The following is a 15,775-nucleotide window of genomic DNA, read 5'->3' on the forward strand; positions in this document are numbered from 1 at the left end:
ATCAATTTAATCCTATTAAACCGATTAAAAAAGATTAATCTAATTTCTAATCTCATTAGAAATTTTCAAACTTAGGTCTATCTCAATCATATTTTAAAATTATTTTAAAAAATGATTTCACCTAAGTTTGCATGCAACTCTTAGTTATTGATTTTAATTTCTAATATCATTTATTTATAACTCTTATAAAGTAAATGAAACAAATTAAAACTTACATTGCATCGATTGACATACTTTATAAAATTATAATGTTTATAAGATTACCAAAAGTAATGTCATGCATCATGCAATGTTCATTTCATTACTACATATACATAACACTTATATATAACAAAGTAATGAAAATAAATAACATATGTCACATGCATACATTCAAACTATATATTATAACGATTATAATATAAATGATGCATCGCTACGTTATTTATGCATGCAAGCATATAGTATAACACTTATATTATATGATGCATGAGCATGCTATAAAATTAATTCATACATATACAGATATTATAACACTTATAATATAAATGATGCATGAAAATAAATGCTTAACCTATAGTGGGTTTTAAAACTATATGACATACATTATGACATATAAGGAAAAACATATATCATATGTATATTTACACTAACAGTTGATGGACCAAGATAGAACCCCTAAAAGAAGAAAATAAAAGGCTAACTATCATAAAAACTAAGTCAACCAGTTCGAAACAGGTGAATTGGGCCTTGAACCACTCAAATCGAACCGTTCTTCAATGAACCACCTTGCAGTTGATCGTGTAGCAAATGAACTATGTGACGAGCATCTATGCGATGAGCATGAAAGACTAAGCGATCGCATAGCTAGCAACCATGCGAAGAGCATCTATGTGATCATGTATGAAAGAATGCACAATCGCTTAGCTAGCAACCATGCGATGAGCATTTATGTGATCGTTTAATCGTTCAGCAAGCAACTATGCGATCGTGTATGAAAGACTGCGCGATCGCTTAGCTAGCAACCATGCAATGAGCATCTAAGGACCATGTGATCGTTCAGCAAACAACCATGCGATCTTGTAGCAAATGCCACATGATCATGTAGCAAACTCTACACGATCGTGTAGCATTAGCTATGCGACCATTTAGTAAATGCTACACGATCGTGTAGCAAAAGCTACATGATCTGGAACCTCTGTTTCATCTTCTCCATTGAAACAACACTCTACAACTCTTCTTTGAAGTATCCCGAGAACAGCACGAGCAATTCAAACTTATAATTACAAACTCGATTGCAACAATAATGACCAAAAAACCAGGGGCTTTATATATTATTAGTTATTCAAGAAACAATATTTGTTATAGATATGTATAAATACACATTATAAGTTCAAGATCCACATTAGTTGTAGTGTTATACCTCTTCCTTATTTAGTTGTTGGGGTTAACTCGTGCACCACAATGGCTATACCTTTTGAAGAATCTTAGTTGTTGAAGTTTTAGGAGTATGATTCTGTTAACACGTTAAAAAGTCCAAATAATTTATTTAATATGGAGTTAAAAAATAATAATTAACTTTTGTACAGTTTTTAAAGAAACATACCAATATAGCTGTCTTTCGTTGTTTAATATCTCCAACTTCTTGTAAATCTCTCGTTCATCAATTGATCGAATCACTTCGTTGATTTCTTCATCGGTGTCTTGATTGTCCTATCTCAATCAATTTTGCTAGTCAATTTCCATGTATTGTTCAAAGATATAATCTGCAACACGCTTATATCAACTCACCTTGACCTATGGTTATTTGCTTCCTTTTTTTTCAGACTTCTTGTTTTATCTCCATAGCATGCTTTTTTGTGTACTGCTGATGGTATTTTCAATCCATGATCCTTGTTTCCTTGGCCTTCTTCATCCTCGTTATCATATTTTCTTCGAACTATTATGGGAGCATCAGAAGCATCAACCAACTCTTTCTCTTCTTCTTTTTCTTCTTGTTCTTTCTCAATACCATCTAATTCCTTTTCGGACTGGGATGTAGGCTACTTCCATATAATTAATAATAGGTTTGTACTATGAAAAACAATAAATAGTTTACATACCATAAATAGATTGCTTATCGATGCGTGTGATTAAACAGCCTATTTAGTCTTCATGTAGTCAATCATTTTGTTTAACGATTCCACCAAGTCATCTATCTTCTTCGTCAATATTTGCTGACTAATCTTCATGGCATCAAAGTTTTCATCCATCCTTGTGTTCATTAATTGTTGTATTTTCTCTATTCCTTCAAACTTTGTTCCATTTCAACTTTGTCAGATGATAAACCGAGTCTTCTATTCAAGAATAATTCAACCACTCTTTCTCTCGGCCTATATCTTCTCATTTCTTCTTCGACCTTTTGCAGCACCCTTTTTTCCTCCTCGATGAATGCAGCAAAATATGGCATAGTCATTTCCTATGGGGTTGCAAGTAATGGACAAATTTTAAGATGTCAAGTAAACACGGAAATAAGATGTTAGTTTATAGGTTAGAATTTAAGACTCTATGTCTATTTTGTTTGTATAGATATTTATACCTCTTTTGAATCAAATACTTTTCGCTTGAGATCCTTCCATTTGGGTTGACTGTCTGCAGCTCAATTTACTATCCTTTGAACATTGTTAGAAACCTTCTTGGAAAAGAAATTTTATGACGAGCTCAAGGTGGGTATGACCTCATATGCCCATGCTAAGATTGGGAATATAAATCCACCCATTGTTATTCCTGATTTACCTTTGTTGTGTATTGCTCTATGCATAACAGCAACAAGTAAATTAAAAGAAACCCTTCCTCATAGGTAGTTATCAAAGAGGTCATCGTCATCAACCATCAGGATGTGGTCTATATTCACATTCACCGAATCTTGTTTTGGGAGAAGAAAACTTTCCAAGAAATACAACTTCGCCATTTTTATCCTGTCACATTCACATCCTACCTTGCTAACATTAAAAACTATGTTAAGAAAATACCTAGTCACAGCTTTCATATCCTCGAAATACATTTTTCTTATATTACCTCCTCCCTTTATCCCACTTTTATCAATTATTGATAATTTACCATAGTTTAGACCAGTTATCAATGCAAACTCTCTCAAACAAAATTTCAGTACTCGACCCCCTATAAAGAAATTCAACTGGGAGGATGACTTTGGTTTATGCTGTCTTTGTATTAGGTGTAACAACAGCTGGGAAGATTGATTTGTAATAGAAAAATCAAGGAAATGTCCAAAAATAGTTTCTCTAAATCTCTGTTGTAACTCCTCATTTAAATTTTCCTTGAGTTTATCAATTACAAAAGTCTTTGTTTACAAGTTTATTTTCAGTAATTCATTTCTCCTTGCACTATCGATCAGATACAAATAGTCCTAACACATTTGAAATAAACCATAAACACAAGCTTACTAATATGCTAATAGTAAATACAAGTACAGAGTATTTAAGTAAAAATACCTCACATGTATCTATTATTTCGATTGTTTTCCCTTTTGGCATATTGTTACTTTTCCTTTTCCTTTATCTGACCTAGTTATTACCTAATATTTACAACTATCAGTAAATATTTAAGTAAGAATACCTCATATATATCCATTCCATAGATGATTACCTTTTTTCCTTTCTTTGTTTCCATCCTCTTGTCTGACTGTCCACTGGATGATCTTTTCCTGATAGTGTTGTTTCCCCACGACTTTGTGACTTTTCTTCTTCATTGTCTTTGCTTTCATCTTGCACGTTTCCACATGTCCCTTCAAGGTTCTCTGCTTCCTCTTCATACTCATTACTATCTTGTTCATTCTGTTTCATTATTTAGTAATTATATTATGTATATACTTTAACAAATACACTATAATTAATAGATGATTTCATAAAATCTACATTATCATACCTTTCCCTCATGTAGTTCATGTGGTTCTTCTTCTTCTACTACGTCCTTTCTCCCTTTCTTGTTTGGTTCTGTCTTTTTTTTTTTTTTTTCATAGTCTGCATCGCAATTTAGATCTATAATATCTTCAACCCTAACATTTCTTGTTGAATCAAATAATCTTGACCTTGCTCTTTATCCTTGATTTTTTTGCTTGAACTTTGACCTCTAGTGTAGAAGCATCCCGCTTTCGTTTGTTGCTAGTTATTGGAGTTGCGCGTTTTATGTCTGATCTCCCTACCATTATCTCCGTTTTTCCCTGTTTTAGATACATGATCAAAATTTGATGTTTACAACTACATTAAAATAAAAATATAAACATACCTCATTGTCACTGTTGAGACTATTGGCCCTTTGCTTGTTTGTTTTTTTTCCACAAGTTATTCCAGCTGCTCTTAATATTTCGCTGGCTCTACTTCTTCCTTTGACTTTCTCTATTTACATAACTTGTAATGTTTGATTAATCGTAGACTTATCAGTTTTTTACAAACAACCAAAGGGTGAGATTTTATATCATTTTCATTAATCGTTTCTATTTTCAACTCCTAAAAAATGGTGTTATTTTATATCCCACAAAGATTTGAACCTAAATATTTAACAATAAACCACGATCGGATATCTAAAACATCAATATTAAATCTTTGTTTATTTTTGAAAAAATAATAGAATATTTATATATTATATATAAACATTTTTGTTCAACACTGTTTTCATCTCTTTAACGTGCAAACAAGAGGCAAACCAGATTGCAATGCATGGATTAGAAGAAATTTGGAAATCGCAATGTTGTACAAAATTAGAAAATTTAAGCAGATTCCAGACTTAAGCAGATTGCATTGCAAAAAATTGAAGCATATTGCAATCAGTAAAGAGCTTAAAGAAGGGGCTTAAAAAGAATAGAAGTAAGTATTTAGATTCAATACCGTGGATAAATATTCGATGTCATGCAAAAGACCCTTGAAGCTAGCGCTTGAAGCTGTCAAGAAGGTATTTCTTCTCTTTAACGATTTTTGAAGTGAAGATCTTTCTTCCGTCGAACCCTCCCACCTTCTTCTTGCATTGAACGATTTTTAGGAAACAAATGTTTAGTTAGGGTTTTGGTTTAAATATATTGACTACTGTGTGAGGTGTGATGGTGGATTAGACCCTTTGTCAGAATGCATTGTATAGTGTGTGATAGCTGTAGGTAGAGTGTATTTGTTGTTTTCAAACAATTTTGAAACCCTCAAACCTTTAGAATTCCATTGGGAATAGTTTTGATTGTTAATCTTTATTTTTTAATTTTATATTATGTTTGCTATTTTTACAATTTTAAAAGTTTTTGCTATTTATCCAAATGAAAACTAAAATTTTTCTAATTATCTTGTCAGGTTGTTATGTTCCAATGGTTAGAAGCCCAAGCTTGGTTGAGTGGGCCCCTTTTTTGCATTTTAATTGTTATATATATTTATTCATTATTTTAATTATTCGATTCTTTCCTTATTTGCCCCTTAGCGAATGTTAGTCTTCTTTATCTCATTTTCTTATTTTTTTTTTTTAAACGTATGTATTTACACATTATTTTAATTAAATTTGTTAAATTATTATTTTATATAATTTTTGTAATTAATAGGTTTAAATATCATCTGAATCACTGTACTTTTAAGTTTTAATTTAGTCGGTTAAAATTAAGTTTTGTCAAAAACTTTTAAATATTTATAGTAATAATTTTCATGCAAGAAAATATAATATTTAAATATATTTTTAAAATTAAAATGTTAATAGATAAAAAAAAATAATAAAGAAATCCACGATAAACTAGTTGTAGTGATTAAATTTAAGATTTATTGAAAGTATAAAAACTAAGATTATAAATTAAAAAGAACAGGGATTAAAATTGAACAATAACTATAAAGTGTAGAGACTAAAATGGTATTTTAACCTAATTGATATTAGGTAATTTAGATATTGTATATCGATACATTTAAAATTTTATTTTTATGAAGGTTGGATTACAAGTTTGGTTTTTAAAATTTCAAAATGGTAAGAAATAAGTCAACTTTAATTTTTGTGTATAATTTTGAAAAGTTTAACAAATATAAAATTTTTTAATTTTTGTATTTAATTGGTTGAATTATATTCAAATTTTTAAAAACATATTGTTTTATTGGACATAAAATTTAATTTTATGTCTAATTAAGTCTTAAATTTTTAAATTCTAAACGGTGGATACATTGATTTTTTAAAAGAAGAGAAGGTCTAATAAAACTTTTTCATTTGATATAACATTTAAATTTTTATCATTTCTGATTGGAAATTTCAGGAATTTACTAGACAATGGTGTACAAACACAAATATTGAATTTGTTAAATTTCTAACTTCATACAAATTGTTGTCCCCCAAGACATGACATCTAGATCTGTCAATGTCTATAAAACAGGTCTATCAATGATAGACTTCTATCACTGATAAGAATTTATCACTAATGTTGTATGTAAACAAAAAGTTTATTAATGATAGACTTTTATCACTGATAACAATTTATCACTAATATACTTCAAAAATCGAGAATTTCGTGCTTCGTAGTATATTTTTGTACCTTGAATGGGGTTTTAGGATATTTACATGAGCTGAAGGTAAATTTTGCTATATCTGCAAATAAGTTTATATTGTTATTTTTGTAATATTTAAACCTCATTTATCTATGTATGCAAGGAGGCCTTATAATATTGGGAAATTGGATAAAATGGCAAGATTCATGGATTCATTTGGAGTAATGGCAAATTTCGAAATTAATAAGATTTTTGGTAAAACGTGTGCCACTCACGTGAGATCGCTTTTTATAATACCTGATTTGCCCATAGTGTGGTCATCCATCAGAAATATTGAATACATTGTAGTTGTAAAGTGAACCAATTATGATTAAAAACACAATGTCAATGTGCAAGCGCCAGTTATCAATTTCTAACTTAACGGTCCGCAGTAGCACATTGTGTCATTGGCAATCAATTTCTAACCTAACGAATTTTATAGATAAAAGTGGCGCATTTTTCACCTAATTTGAAGTTCAAATTGATAGTTTTTGTCAAATTATATTTGTTTAATCACTTTTTAAATTCATCAAAATGACTCATTTATCGTAAATCTCCAAATTTTTACATTATCTCATTAATTTTTATCACTTTAAATGGTTATTAATATATTTAATTCTGATTTAGTTTTTCTTCATTATTTTATACATATTCTCATCAAATTATGTTTATATTTCTATTTAAATTCTGGGTTGTTTGATTTTTTATCAGATTTTATCAATTCTCATATTATTATATTGTTATATCGTTTTTTCTATAGATTTACAACGAGTTGGACGTCTTTTCGATGGTAGATGGGATACGAAAATTCAACCTATCATGATTTCGTGTTCTTAAGGCTTATATTCCATCAGATTTGTCCTTCCAACAGTTTGTTGAATATATTCAAGGTAAACTTTTTCCTTCCGACAATCTTCCTATATCTCATTTGACAATGTACCCGGGTGATTCCAACAATTTGAATCTTATTCGGATTGTTGAAAATAAGGATGTTTTGTGGCTGATGTCAGTTTTATCGAACTTCCCCCATAATGATTTATTTGTAGTAGTTGACCTCGTATCTTTTGGTACTTCTGGAAATATAGTATATTTGAATAATGAGTTAGCAACAATAAATCATTCTCCCCAAGGGTCGGATGACAATACTAAAATAATTGACTCTTGTTTTTCCTTCAGTTTTTTTCTTTTTTTTTTTTTTATAACGTTAATCCTTCTTCAAATACGTTTAAATGGTTGCTTATTTTTAAACATAATAATTAAAAGATGGAGATAAATAACAAAATTTCATTTGTGTTTTGAAGCCCAAAGAAGTAGGGAAAAGTATTCTATAGACCAAAAATTTATTCGATTTGCCTAAAGATTACAATTAAAATTTACAATCTTATATTTAAAAAGCTATTAGGTAAATCTTTATTTATTTTTTGAATGAAAATCTCTATATATATTATATTCAAAGATTTCTATTCAGCACTTATTTTTTACCGTAAATGGAGGAAAACAATATGTAGAAAGATTACAGTGCATCACGAAAAGAAAGATTGTGCAAGGTTTTAGGTTTCTCTACCTATGAAATGGACTTTGGTACTGTTGATTTTGTTGTCCAACGGTAGAAATATATGAGATTCATCCTTCCTCTCACAATCAAACTAATGCGGTCTTCTACTGGCGAAAAGGTTCTCTAGTATTTTTGTGGGGGGCGTCGTAATGGGAGAGATTCTCCTAACGTTGATTTTGTGTTGGGGTCACTGAACAAAGGTACTTTTTTCCTCACGATGATGGTGTGAGTTGGGGGCAGAAGCTTTCCAAAATCCCTAATTTGTTTTGGTTTGTGACTAGATCAGTTCTTAGTTGTTTTGGTGTTAATTATTTTTTAGGTTAATAATCACTTTTGGTCCTTGAACATTATTAAAGGTAACAATTTAGTTCCTGGACTTTTGTTTGTAATAATTTGATCATTATACTTTCAATTTTGTAACAATTTGGTCTACTTTCAATTTTGTAACAATTTGGTCCCTAAACTTTAGTATGTAACAATTTAATATTATACTTTCAAAATTGTAATGATTTAGTCTCTCACGTAAAAATTTCCATCAAAATTAGACACCAATTTTTAATATTTTATGATGTAAACTTTAGCAAAAATATTGGATCTCTAGTTAGTTTAACCATTTATTTATACATGAAGTCTCATTAAACCTTATCATTAATTTCTACGGTAAGAACTCAATTGTTATAAATTTTAAAGTATATGGACTAAATTATTACATAGTAAAATTCAAGGACTAACTTATTATAAAATTTAAAATATAAGAACTGAATTGTTACAAACCATAGTTTAATGACCAAATTCTTATTTCTATGAAAATTTAAGGACTAAAAGTTATTTTTAACCTTTTTTTTATTCTATATGCATGCCTAGTTTAGCATAGGAATTATTTAGTTATAGTGTATTTGTTATAGTATTTTATTTTACGTAGATAATTTTGACAATTTCTCATCATTATTTTATATTATTTATTTTGATTTTACCATTTTCACAATTTCAAAAATACTTCCAAATGAAACCTCTACATTTCCTATTTATTTGGTCAAACCCTAACATATTTGATATTTTAGAACGTTTTATGGGTTGAAGTCATCAAATATATAAACATCAACTCCGAAATCAAAGATTCAAACCTTCACCACATATAGTATTTGAAAAAAAAAAACATTTTGAATCAAGCTAGGTAAAGGATTATGCTATCACATACATCGTATGTATTATCCTCTAATTATTCAAGTATATACGATAATTTTATCAGAATTAAGTGTATTTCACAATATATCATTGACCACAAGAAATAAAACTATTAAAAAGAAAAAAAACACCCATAACGACAAGTACCAAAATCATACATTTTAGCAAAAGTTCTGGAAAACCACCTTAAATTTAAGAAACACGTCCATCTGCTTGGTTTAATGAAAGGACAAAAAGTTTAAAGTCAACTAATAGATATGAATTGTCCCCATAAGGAATTCAAACCGGTAGATTAAACTATGGCGTTCATTAAAAGAATGTAGCCAGACAAGAAAAATAACAGAAAACTCTTGCCGTACCACATGAAACGAACCCTGACAAATAACCTCTCAACGATTTGCCTTCGCAACTCTCTCGATCTCATCCTTTTTCTTGATTGCGTAACTGTTGGACGAACCCTTCGCTGCATTAATAAGTTCATCAGCCAAGCATTCTGCAATTGTTTTGATGTTTCTGAAAGCAGCCTCACGAGCACCAGTCGTAAGAAGATAGATTGCTTGGTTAACACGTCGCAGTGGGGATATATCCACAGCTTGACGCCTAACAACACCAGCTGAACCAATTCGAGTAGCATCTTCACGTGGTCCACTGTTGACAACGGCATCGACGATGACTTGAATTGGGTTGAGATCAGTTAGAAGATGAATAATCTCCATTGCATGCTTAATGATCCTGACAGCCATGAGTTTCTTCCCATTGTTTCGGCCGTGCATCATCAGTGAATTTGTGAGCCTCTCCACAATTGGGCACTGAGCTTTTCGAAAGCGCTTGACAGAGTACCTCCCGGCGGTGTGGGGAACATAGGTCGCATGCTTGGCAGGTGCAACCCCAATGTAATCAACCAGAGAGATGTCATTCACCTGGACATCATCAAAGGTCCACCGATTGAACAGCTTCACATCATGATGAGGCTGGGTCAGTTCCTGGTTTACCACATCAACTTCAACAGCCATAGTTCCTGAAGAATATCATAATAATGAATAAGTGAACACTAGTTGGATAAAACATGTAATGTGTATCCGGATACCTAATCATTTTCATTCTCCCTTGTTCAAATTAGAAGGTCTCTCTACAATCAATGTTACTCCATAATGTCCTGTATCTAGTCTTAAATCAAAGGCCACAATTTTCACCCCAAAACACAGGTAACATCACGTATTCCAAGACCCCATAAAGTTCAACTGTAATTGAGAGCAGCAGTAAACTGTAAAGGTGATAAAAATGAGAAGCACAATAAGAAAAGGACCACTTCCAATAAAAGATTCGTCATTCTCCCATCTCTCAAACCAGGCCAGAGAGAAATCCCCAAAAACCAGATGATATGAAGGATCAAAGACTATTTTTCAAATGTCTCTTGATATTGGAGTCATAAGAGGCGGGTTGGAGCAAAAGAGTTGCGAAACAGAAGCCAAATACATTTTTCCAGAGAGAAGTTATAAAGGCAAGGAAAATCAATAAGACAGACTATCACCAATCAACACGTTTTACCAAAACCAAATAACCCCATTCCTGATTGAAAATTTGGTGAAAAGAAAACACAGAGAAAGAAACACCCAAGATAAATTTCCACAAATTTCTATGAATTCCATTAGTAATTAAGCTTTTCCACAAAAGTAATAAATCAAAACTCAAAAATTAGATAAATAAGACTTTACTTCTAATCATTCAATTCACTAGTAAGAGATCAATATATCAATGATCACATAATATAATTTTGAAAGCAGGGCTTCCAATACAAAAAAAAAAAAGGAAAAAGAAAAACAGGGGTCAAGCTCAGTTGAAAATATTAGTATCCGTCTGTCTACAAAACGAAAACTCCCCACACCTCAGTAAGGACATGAGTCTTCTGAAGGAAAATTGACATCCCCAAGTGCTCAACATCCTCTCGATAAACATGTTAAGTGTGCAAGTAAAAAGTGGTACAAGTTAACTGTACTACAAACTGGAGAAAACACCTTCTGTCAGTAGTAAGCATATTCACAACCAGAGAATAAAGTGTATACAAATGCATATATCACAACTTTCTTCCATGGCTTATCTTAATCCCAACAACATTTCTTCACAGCTTGAATGAGAAAGGAGTTAACTAACAACAAGGGGTTCAAACTTTTCACATATGAGATGGGGCTAAAAAGTTCAGATCTATCTTATTCATACCAATGCACGAGAGGTAAAACTAGTATGAACGAGAGTGATAGAAACACGACAGATCTAGCATTTCAATCCAAGGAATGAAGTATATATACTTCAAACAATTTCTTAAAGATGTGAGAAACAACAAAACTCGAAAACCCACCAGTTATTTGCAACAAAACTAAAACATAAGTCGACTGCGTGATGGAAATTTTGATTTGGCTACAATAGTGAAGAACAAAGAAAAATGATAAGAATAAGAGGAAGAAGCAGAGAATTTACAGAATGAAAAGTACGAAGGGGAAGGTGTTACCGTAGTAGGGCGGCGACGGAGGGAAGCGGCGACTGTGAAAGGATAAAGAAAGAGTTGGAAGAAGGGATAGTAATCGGCTGCAATTGAAGGAATGTGTTTGTATAAAACCCTAAAACGAGGCGGCTGAAATAGTCGGAGGGAACCGGGAAAAAAACCCTAAAAAGCCAAATATATATATATATATATATATATATATATATATACACATATATATTTAGGACCTTTTTAAATATAAAAAAAATATTTAAAAATAAAAAATTCCAAGGTACAAAGCCCTTTTAGAATTTTTTTTTTCTTAATAAAGTATAAAAAATTTTAAAAATTTTCCATTTATAAGAATTTTTTTATATATTAAGAAAATTATAATCTAACATAAAATTTTAAATTAATATTGATTAAATGATTAAAAAAAAAAGTGTCCTTAAACATTTTTATAAAAAAAAATTTATGACTGAATTTTTGAATTAGTACAACAGAGAGGGATTCAAACCCTCAAATAAACAAAAATCTACTTAGGAGTTTCAAATTAAAGTTTTAAAAATATATTTAAACTTTCAAAAGAGTTCAAAAATACCTTTTTGTGTTAGTTTTGGATAAAAATCGTTAAAGTTTTATTTCAAAAATATCCATGAACTTTTAAAAGTTTCAAAAACAGAAAAAAAAAAAAAGTTTAAAAAAAAACCTCATGGTTAGTATATATACAAAAATCGTCGATACCTCGTTACAAAAATAACTATAAATTACTTTAAAAAAATTATATGATGGTCAATTTGTTTAAAGTTTTGTTGAGTTTGAAAATAACCAAGATTAAAACAAATTATATTGATATTCTCTTTTTACGTAGATACTCTCATTTTTCTCCTATTTTTTTAATTTTTACACCAATTTTCTCGGCAATTAAAATAAGAAAAACATAACTGTTAAAACATAAAACCACACAAAACTCCAAAATCAAAATCTCACCTTTAAACATACCAAAAACAATAAATAGTTAAATAAAAAAATATGTATTTGGTTATTAACATACACTCAACTACTAACAAACAATCTTATTAAAACATTTGAATCATAAAATCTCTTGGTACTTCTATTATTCTTTTTATTCTTATTACAGTTAATATACCTTTACAGAAGTATGCAGTTTTTTTTTATTTTTTTATTTTTTTTAGATAAACAAATGTCTAACGATTAACAAAAATGGGAGTAGGAGAGTATTGAAAAAAAAAAAAAAGGAGAAAAAGAGAAAATAGAGAAGTAAAACGATATTAACGGTTTTTATTCATATAACATAAGGTTTTTTTTTTTTTTTTTTAAGTTTGGTATTTCTTAAAATTTTTGAAAGTTAAGTGGTATTTTTGACACAAAAAATACTAACGTTTTCTTCCAAAACTAATGGTACGGATATTTTTTTAACTCAATTTTGAAGTTTAAGGGTAGTTTTAAAACTTTTGAAAAGTTCAAGGATATTTTAGACATAAAGTACAAAGTTTAGGAGTATTTTGTATAATTTAGTCATTAATATTTTTTGAAAAAAAAATACCTTTTTTGTTCTTGAGGTTTAAAGAATAGGTGTGTTGGTCTATAAGTTTTCAAAATATACATTTTTGGTCCTCGAGTTTTTAAGAATATATACATTTGGTCCTAAGTTTTCAAAACCTTTTTAGTCCATGTCTTTTCTTAAATAGATTTAAAAAGTCCCTCAAATAATTTATTATCATTATTTTAAATAATTTTATAGCTTATAAATTAGAAAAATAATTTTTAAAATTTATCTCTTTGCTCTAAACTTATTTTTAAAATAAAAATTCTCAAATATAGGAAAATAAATCAACTTACTTAGCAAAATGTTATTGTTTATCAGTTACAGACATTGATAAACATTTATTAGAAATTGATAGATGTTTATCCGTGTCTATCCCTATATGTCGTTTTTATATATTTTGGCAAATTTAGGGAAGACTTTGAGGTTTTTTTAATATAATTGAGGATATGAGGATTTGAGCCACAAATCTGGTGGTTTCTATTACATTCTTATGTCAATTGAGTTATACAAGTGTATATGCGAATTTGGCTATGCTCAATTTTGCAAATTAATATTCATACTAATATTTTATTAAATAGCAAATATCTCTAAAAAAAGATATCATTTTTAGACCAACTTATACTTTCAACTTCAAGTGAATTCTAAATACCAATTATTTGAGATAAAATGTACGAATTATTGTTGTTAATATTATATTAGTTTGATACTAAGTGTGCTACACGTATTTTGTAAAATTTAAAAAGATAACTTAATTATACAAGTTTAATAATAGGCCTTCTATGATATTTGGCAAAATAAATTTAAAAAATTAGGCTCATAACCCGAATTTATTATTTTTACAAAAATGATAAAAAAAAAAAAAACAAGTCTAGCCCACGTTTCACCTACCTACTATTGATATACTTTTGATATACTTGATGTCCTTGATACATTGGATACATTAGTGATATATACTTGATATTCTTGATACCCTTAATACACTAGTGATATACATTTGATATTTTTGATATCTTTGATACACTATTGATATACACTTGATACCCTACTGATGGACATTTGATACACAGTTGAAAATGACAAGTTGTTTAAGTACTTTAAATTTAAAGGCATTTAAATAAATATAGGCTTGTGGTAGTTTTTGTAATTAAATGGATCTCCATTTAATTAGGGCTCATTTATATTTCATTTTAAGTTGAAAAAAAGGGAGGGTTGTCACGTAAATCAAACACGCATCTAGAGAGAAAAACTTGATTCTACAGCCATGAGAGAGAGAGGAGAGAGAAAGAGAGAAACTTGCAGAGAGGAAGCTTACCAACAACCGCAACCGGTGATTGGCGAGCGGCGTGGCTGACGATCAATGGTACGACAAAAGCAGGTAGCGGTCGTTTGGTCAGACGATTTGGATATTGGAACGTGAGAATGAGAGAGGGTTGAAAAGGGCCTGGTGTGAAGGTGGGACGCGATTTGAGAGATCGAATAATTTGCCATATTTACAAAATTTAAAAAGTCCGAGACATGCTTACTAAGTTCTAATCTTAATTTACCACCCAATCATAGTATAAAAATTCAAACAAAATGTCAAAATTTTGATTGACATTTCGTTATGTCGATCATCTCGACCTGCAAACGTTAAGTGAAAGTCAATTTTCCCTTAATATCGATGATTATTTCAAAACTACGACCAAATTTCAAAAAAAAAAAAACTATAGAGGTCGATTGTAAAAGCCCGTAATAAACGCGCAATTAATAGGCAAAGTTTCTTTTCTTCTATCTCTTGCAAAACTAACCGATGTGAAAAAGAAAACTTCTTTGAAGTTTCTTCAGTTTTGTTTTCATTAATTTCTCTCGCAATTGCTCTCCTACTCTCACACTTGTAAGATGTAATCCCACCTTACTCACTATTTTTCTTTTCTATTTGCAAATGCATTTCTTTTTTAAATTTTAAACAACCTCTGCAAATCTGTCTCCACATTTCATTTCAATATATTAAAACATATCGATGTAGGGTTAAATTTTTATTTTCTTTAGGTGAGAAATTTTCAAGTCGACATTTCAATATATAGTATTCATCGTATTGATATATAATTGAAATATTATTTTCTTAAACTGATGTTTTTTAGGAGATCTAGAAAATTTTAATTTGTGTGAGTTTGTTTCTTGTACCAATCCAAAATTTTCATTTTCCACGGAACCATATATTATTGTGAAATTGAGAAGGACAATGATGCACAAGGAATATGGAAAAAATATAATATATATAAATAAATATAATAACATAATAAAATATAACTAATCTTATAAAAAACTAAATTAAAAATAACTAAAATTATAATTTTATGGAAATATGAAATATAGGAAATTTTCTTTTTTATTCTCACCAATATGTATAATTTTAAAATCTACCAAATGTCACTATTTATAGGCAAAGTGACAAGTAGGATACATGTACACAAAGCATGAATAATTACTAGACACAT

The 15,775-nt window shown here is 29.8% G+C and overlaps 1 protein-coding gene across 4 annotated transcripts; it reads right to left on the reverse strand.

Annotated features, from left to right (window-relative positions):
- Window positions 1–9,408: 9,408 nt before the first annotated feature.
- LOC120081906 (small ribosomal subunit protein uS7) lies at window positions 9,409–11,939 on the reverse strand. 4 transcript variants are annotated; one of them, XM_090315478.1, is made up of 4 exons: window positions 11,756–11,921; window positions 11,606–11,664; window positions 11,135–11,251; window positions 9,409–10,267 (listed from the first exon to the last, which is right to left on the reverse strand). In XM_090315478.1, the coding sequence occupies exon 4, from the start codon at window positions 10,260–10,262 to the stop codon at window positions 9,639–9,641; it is 624 nt and encodes a 207-aa protein (XP_090171604.1). In that variant the 5' UTR covers window positions 10,263–10,267; window positions 11,135–11,251; window positions 11,606–11,664; window positions 11,756–11,921; the 3' UTR covers window positions 9,409–9,638. The 4 variants fall into 4 exon arrangements, with proteins under 4 accessions (XP_090171604.1, XP_090171605.1, XP_038893013.1 ...); XM_090315479.1 differs by lacking the exon at window positions 11,606–11,664; XM_039037085.2 differs by lacking the exon at window positions 11,135–11,251 and having other exon boundaries at window positions 11,756–11,894.
- Window positions 11,940–15,775: the final 3,836 nt, after the last annotated feature.

The sequence above is a fragment of the Benincasa hispida genome, chromosome 7 (genome assembly GCF_027475165.1).
Source record: "Benincasa hispida cultivar pf3 chromosome 7, pf3_genome.v1.1, whole genome shotgun sequence".
Classification (NCBI taxonomy): domain Eukaryota; kingdom Viridiplantae; phylum Streptophyta; class Magnoliopsida; order Cucurbitales; family Cucurbitaceae; genus Benincasa; species Benincasa hispida.

Bases quoted from the DNA above. Each gene is read 5' to 3' on its own strand.
- LOC120081906 (XM_039037083.2), bottom strand. From the start codon at position 10,262: ATGGCTGTTGAAGTTGATGTGGTAAACCAGGAACTGACCCAGCCTCAT.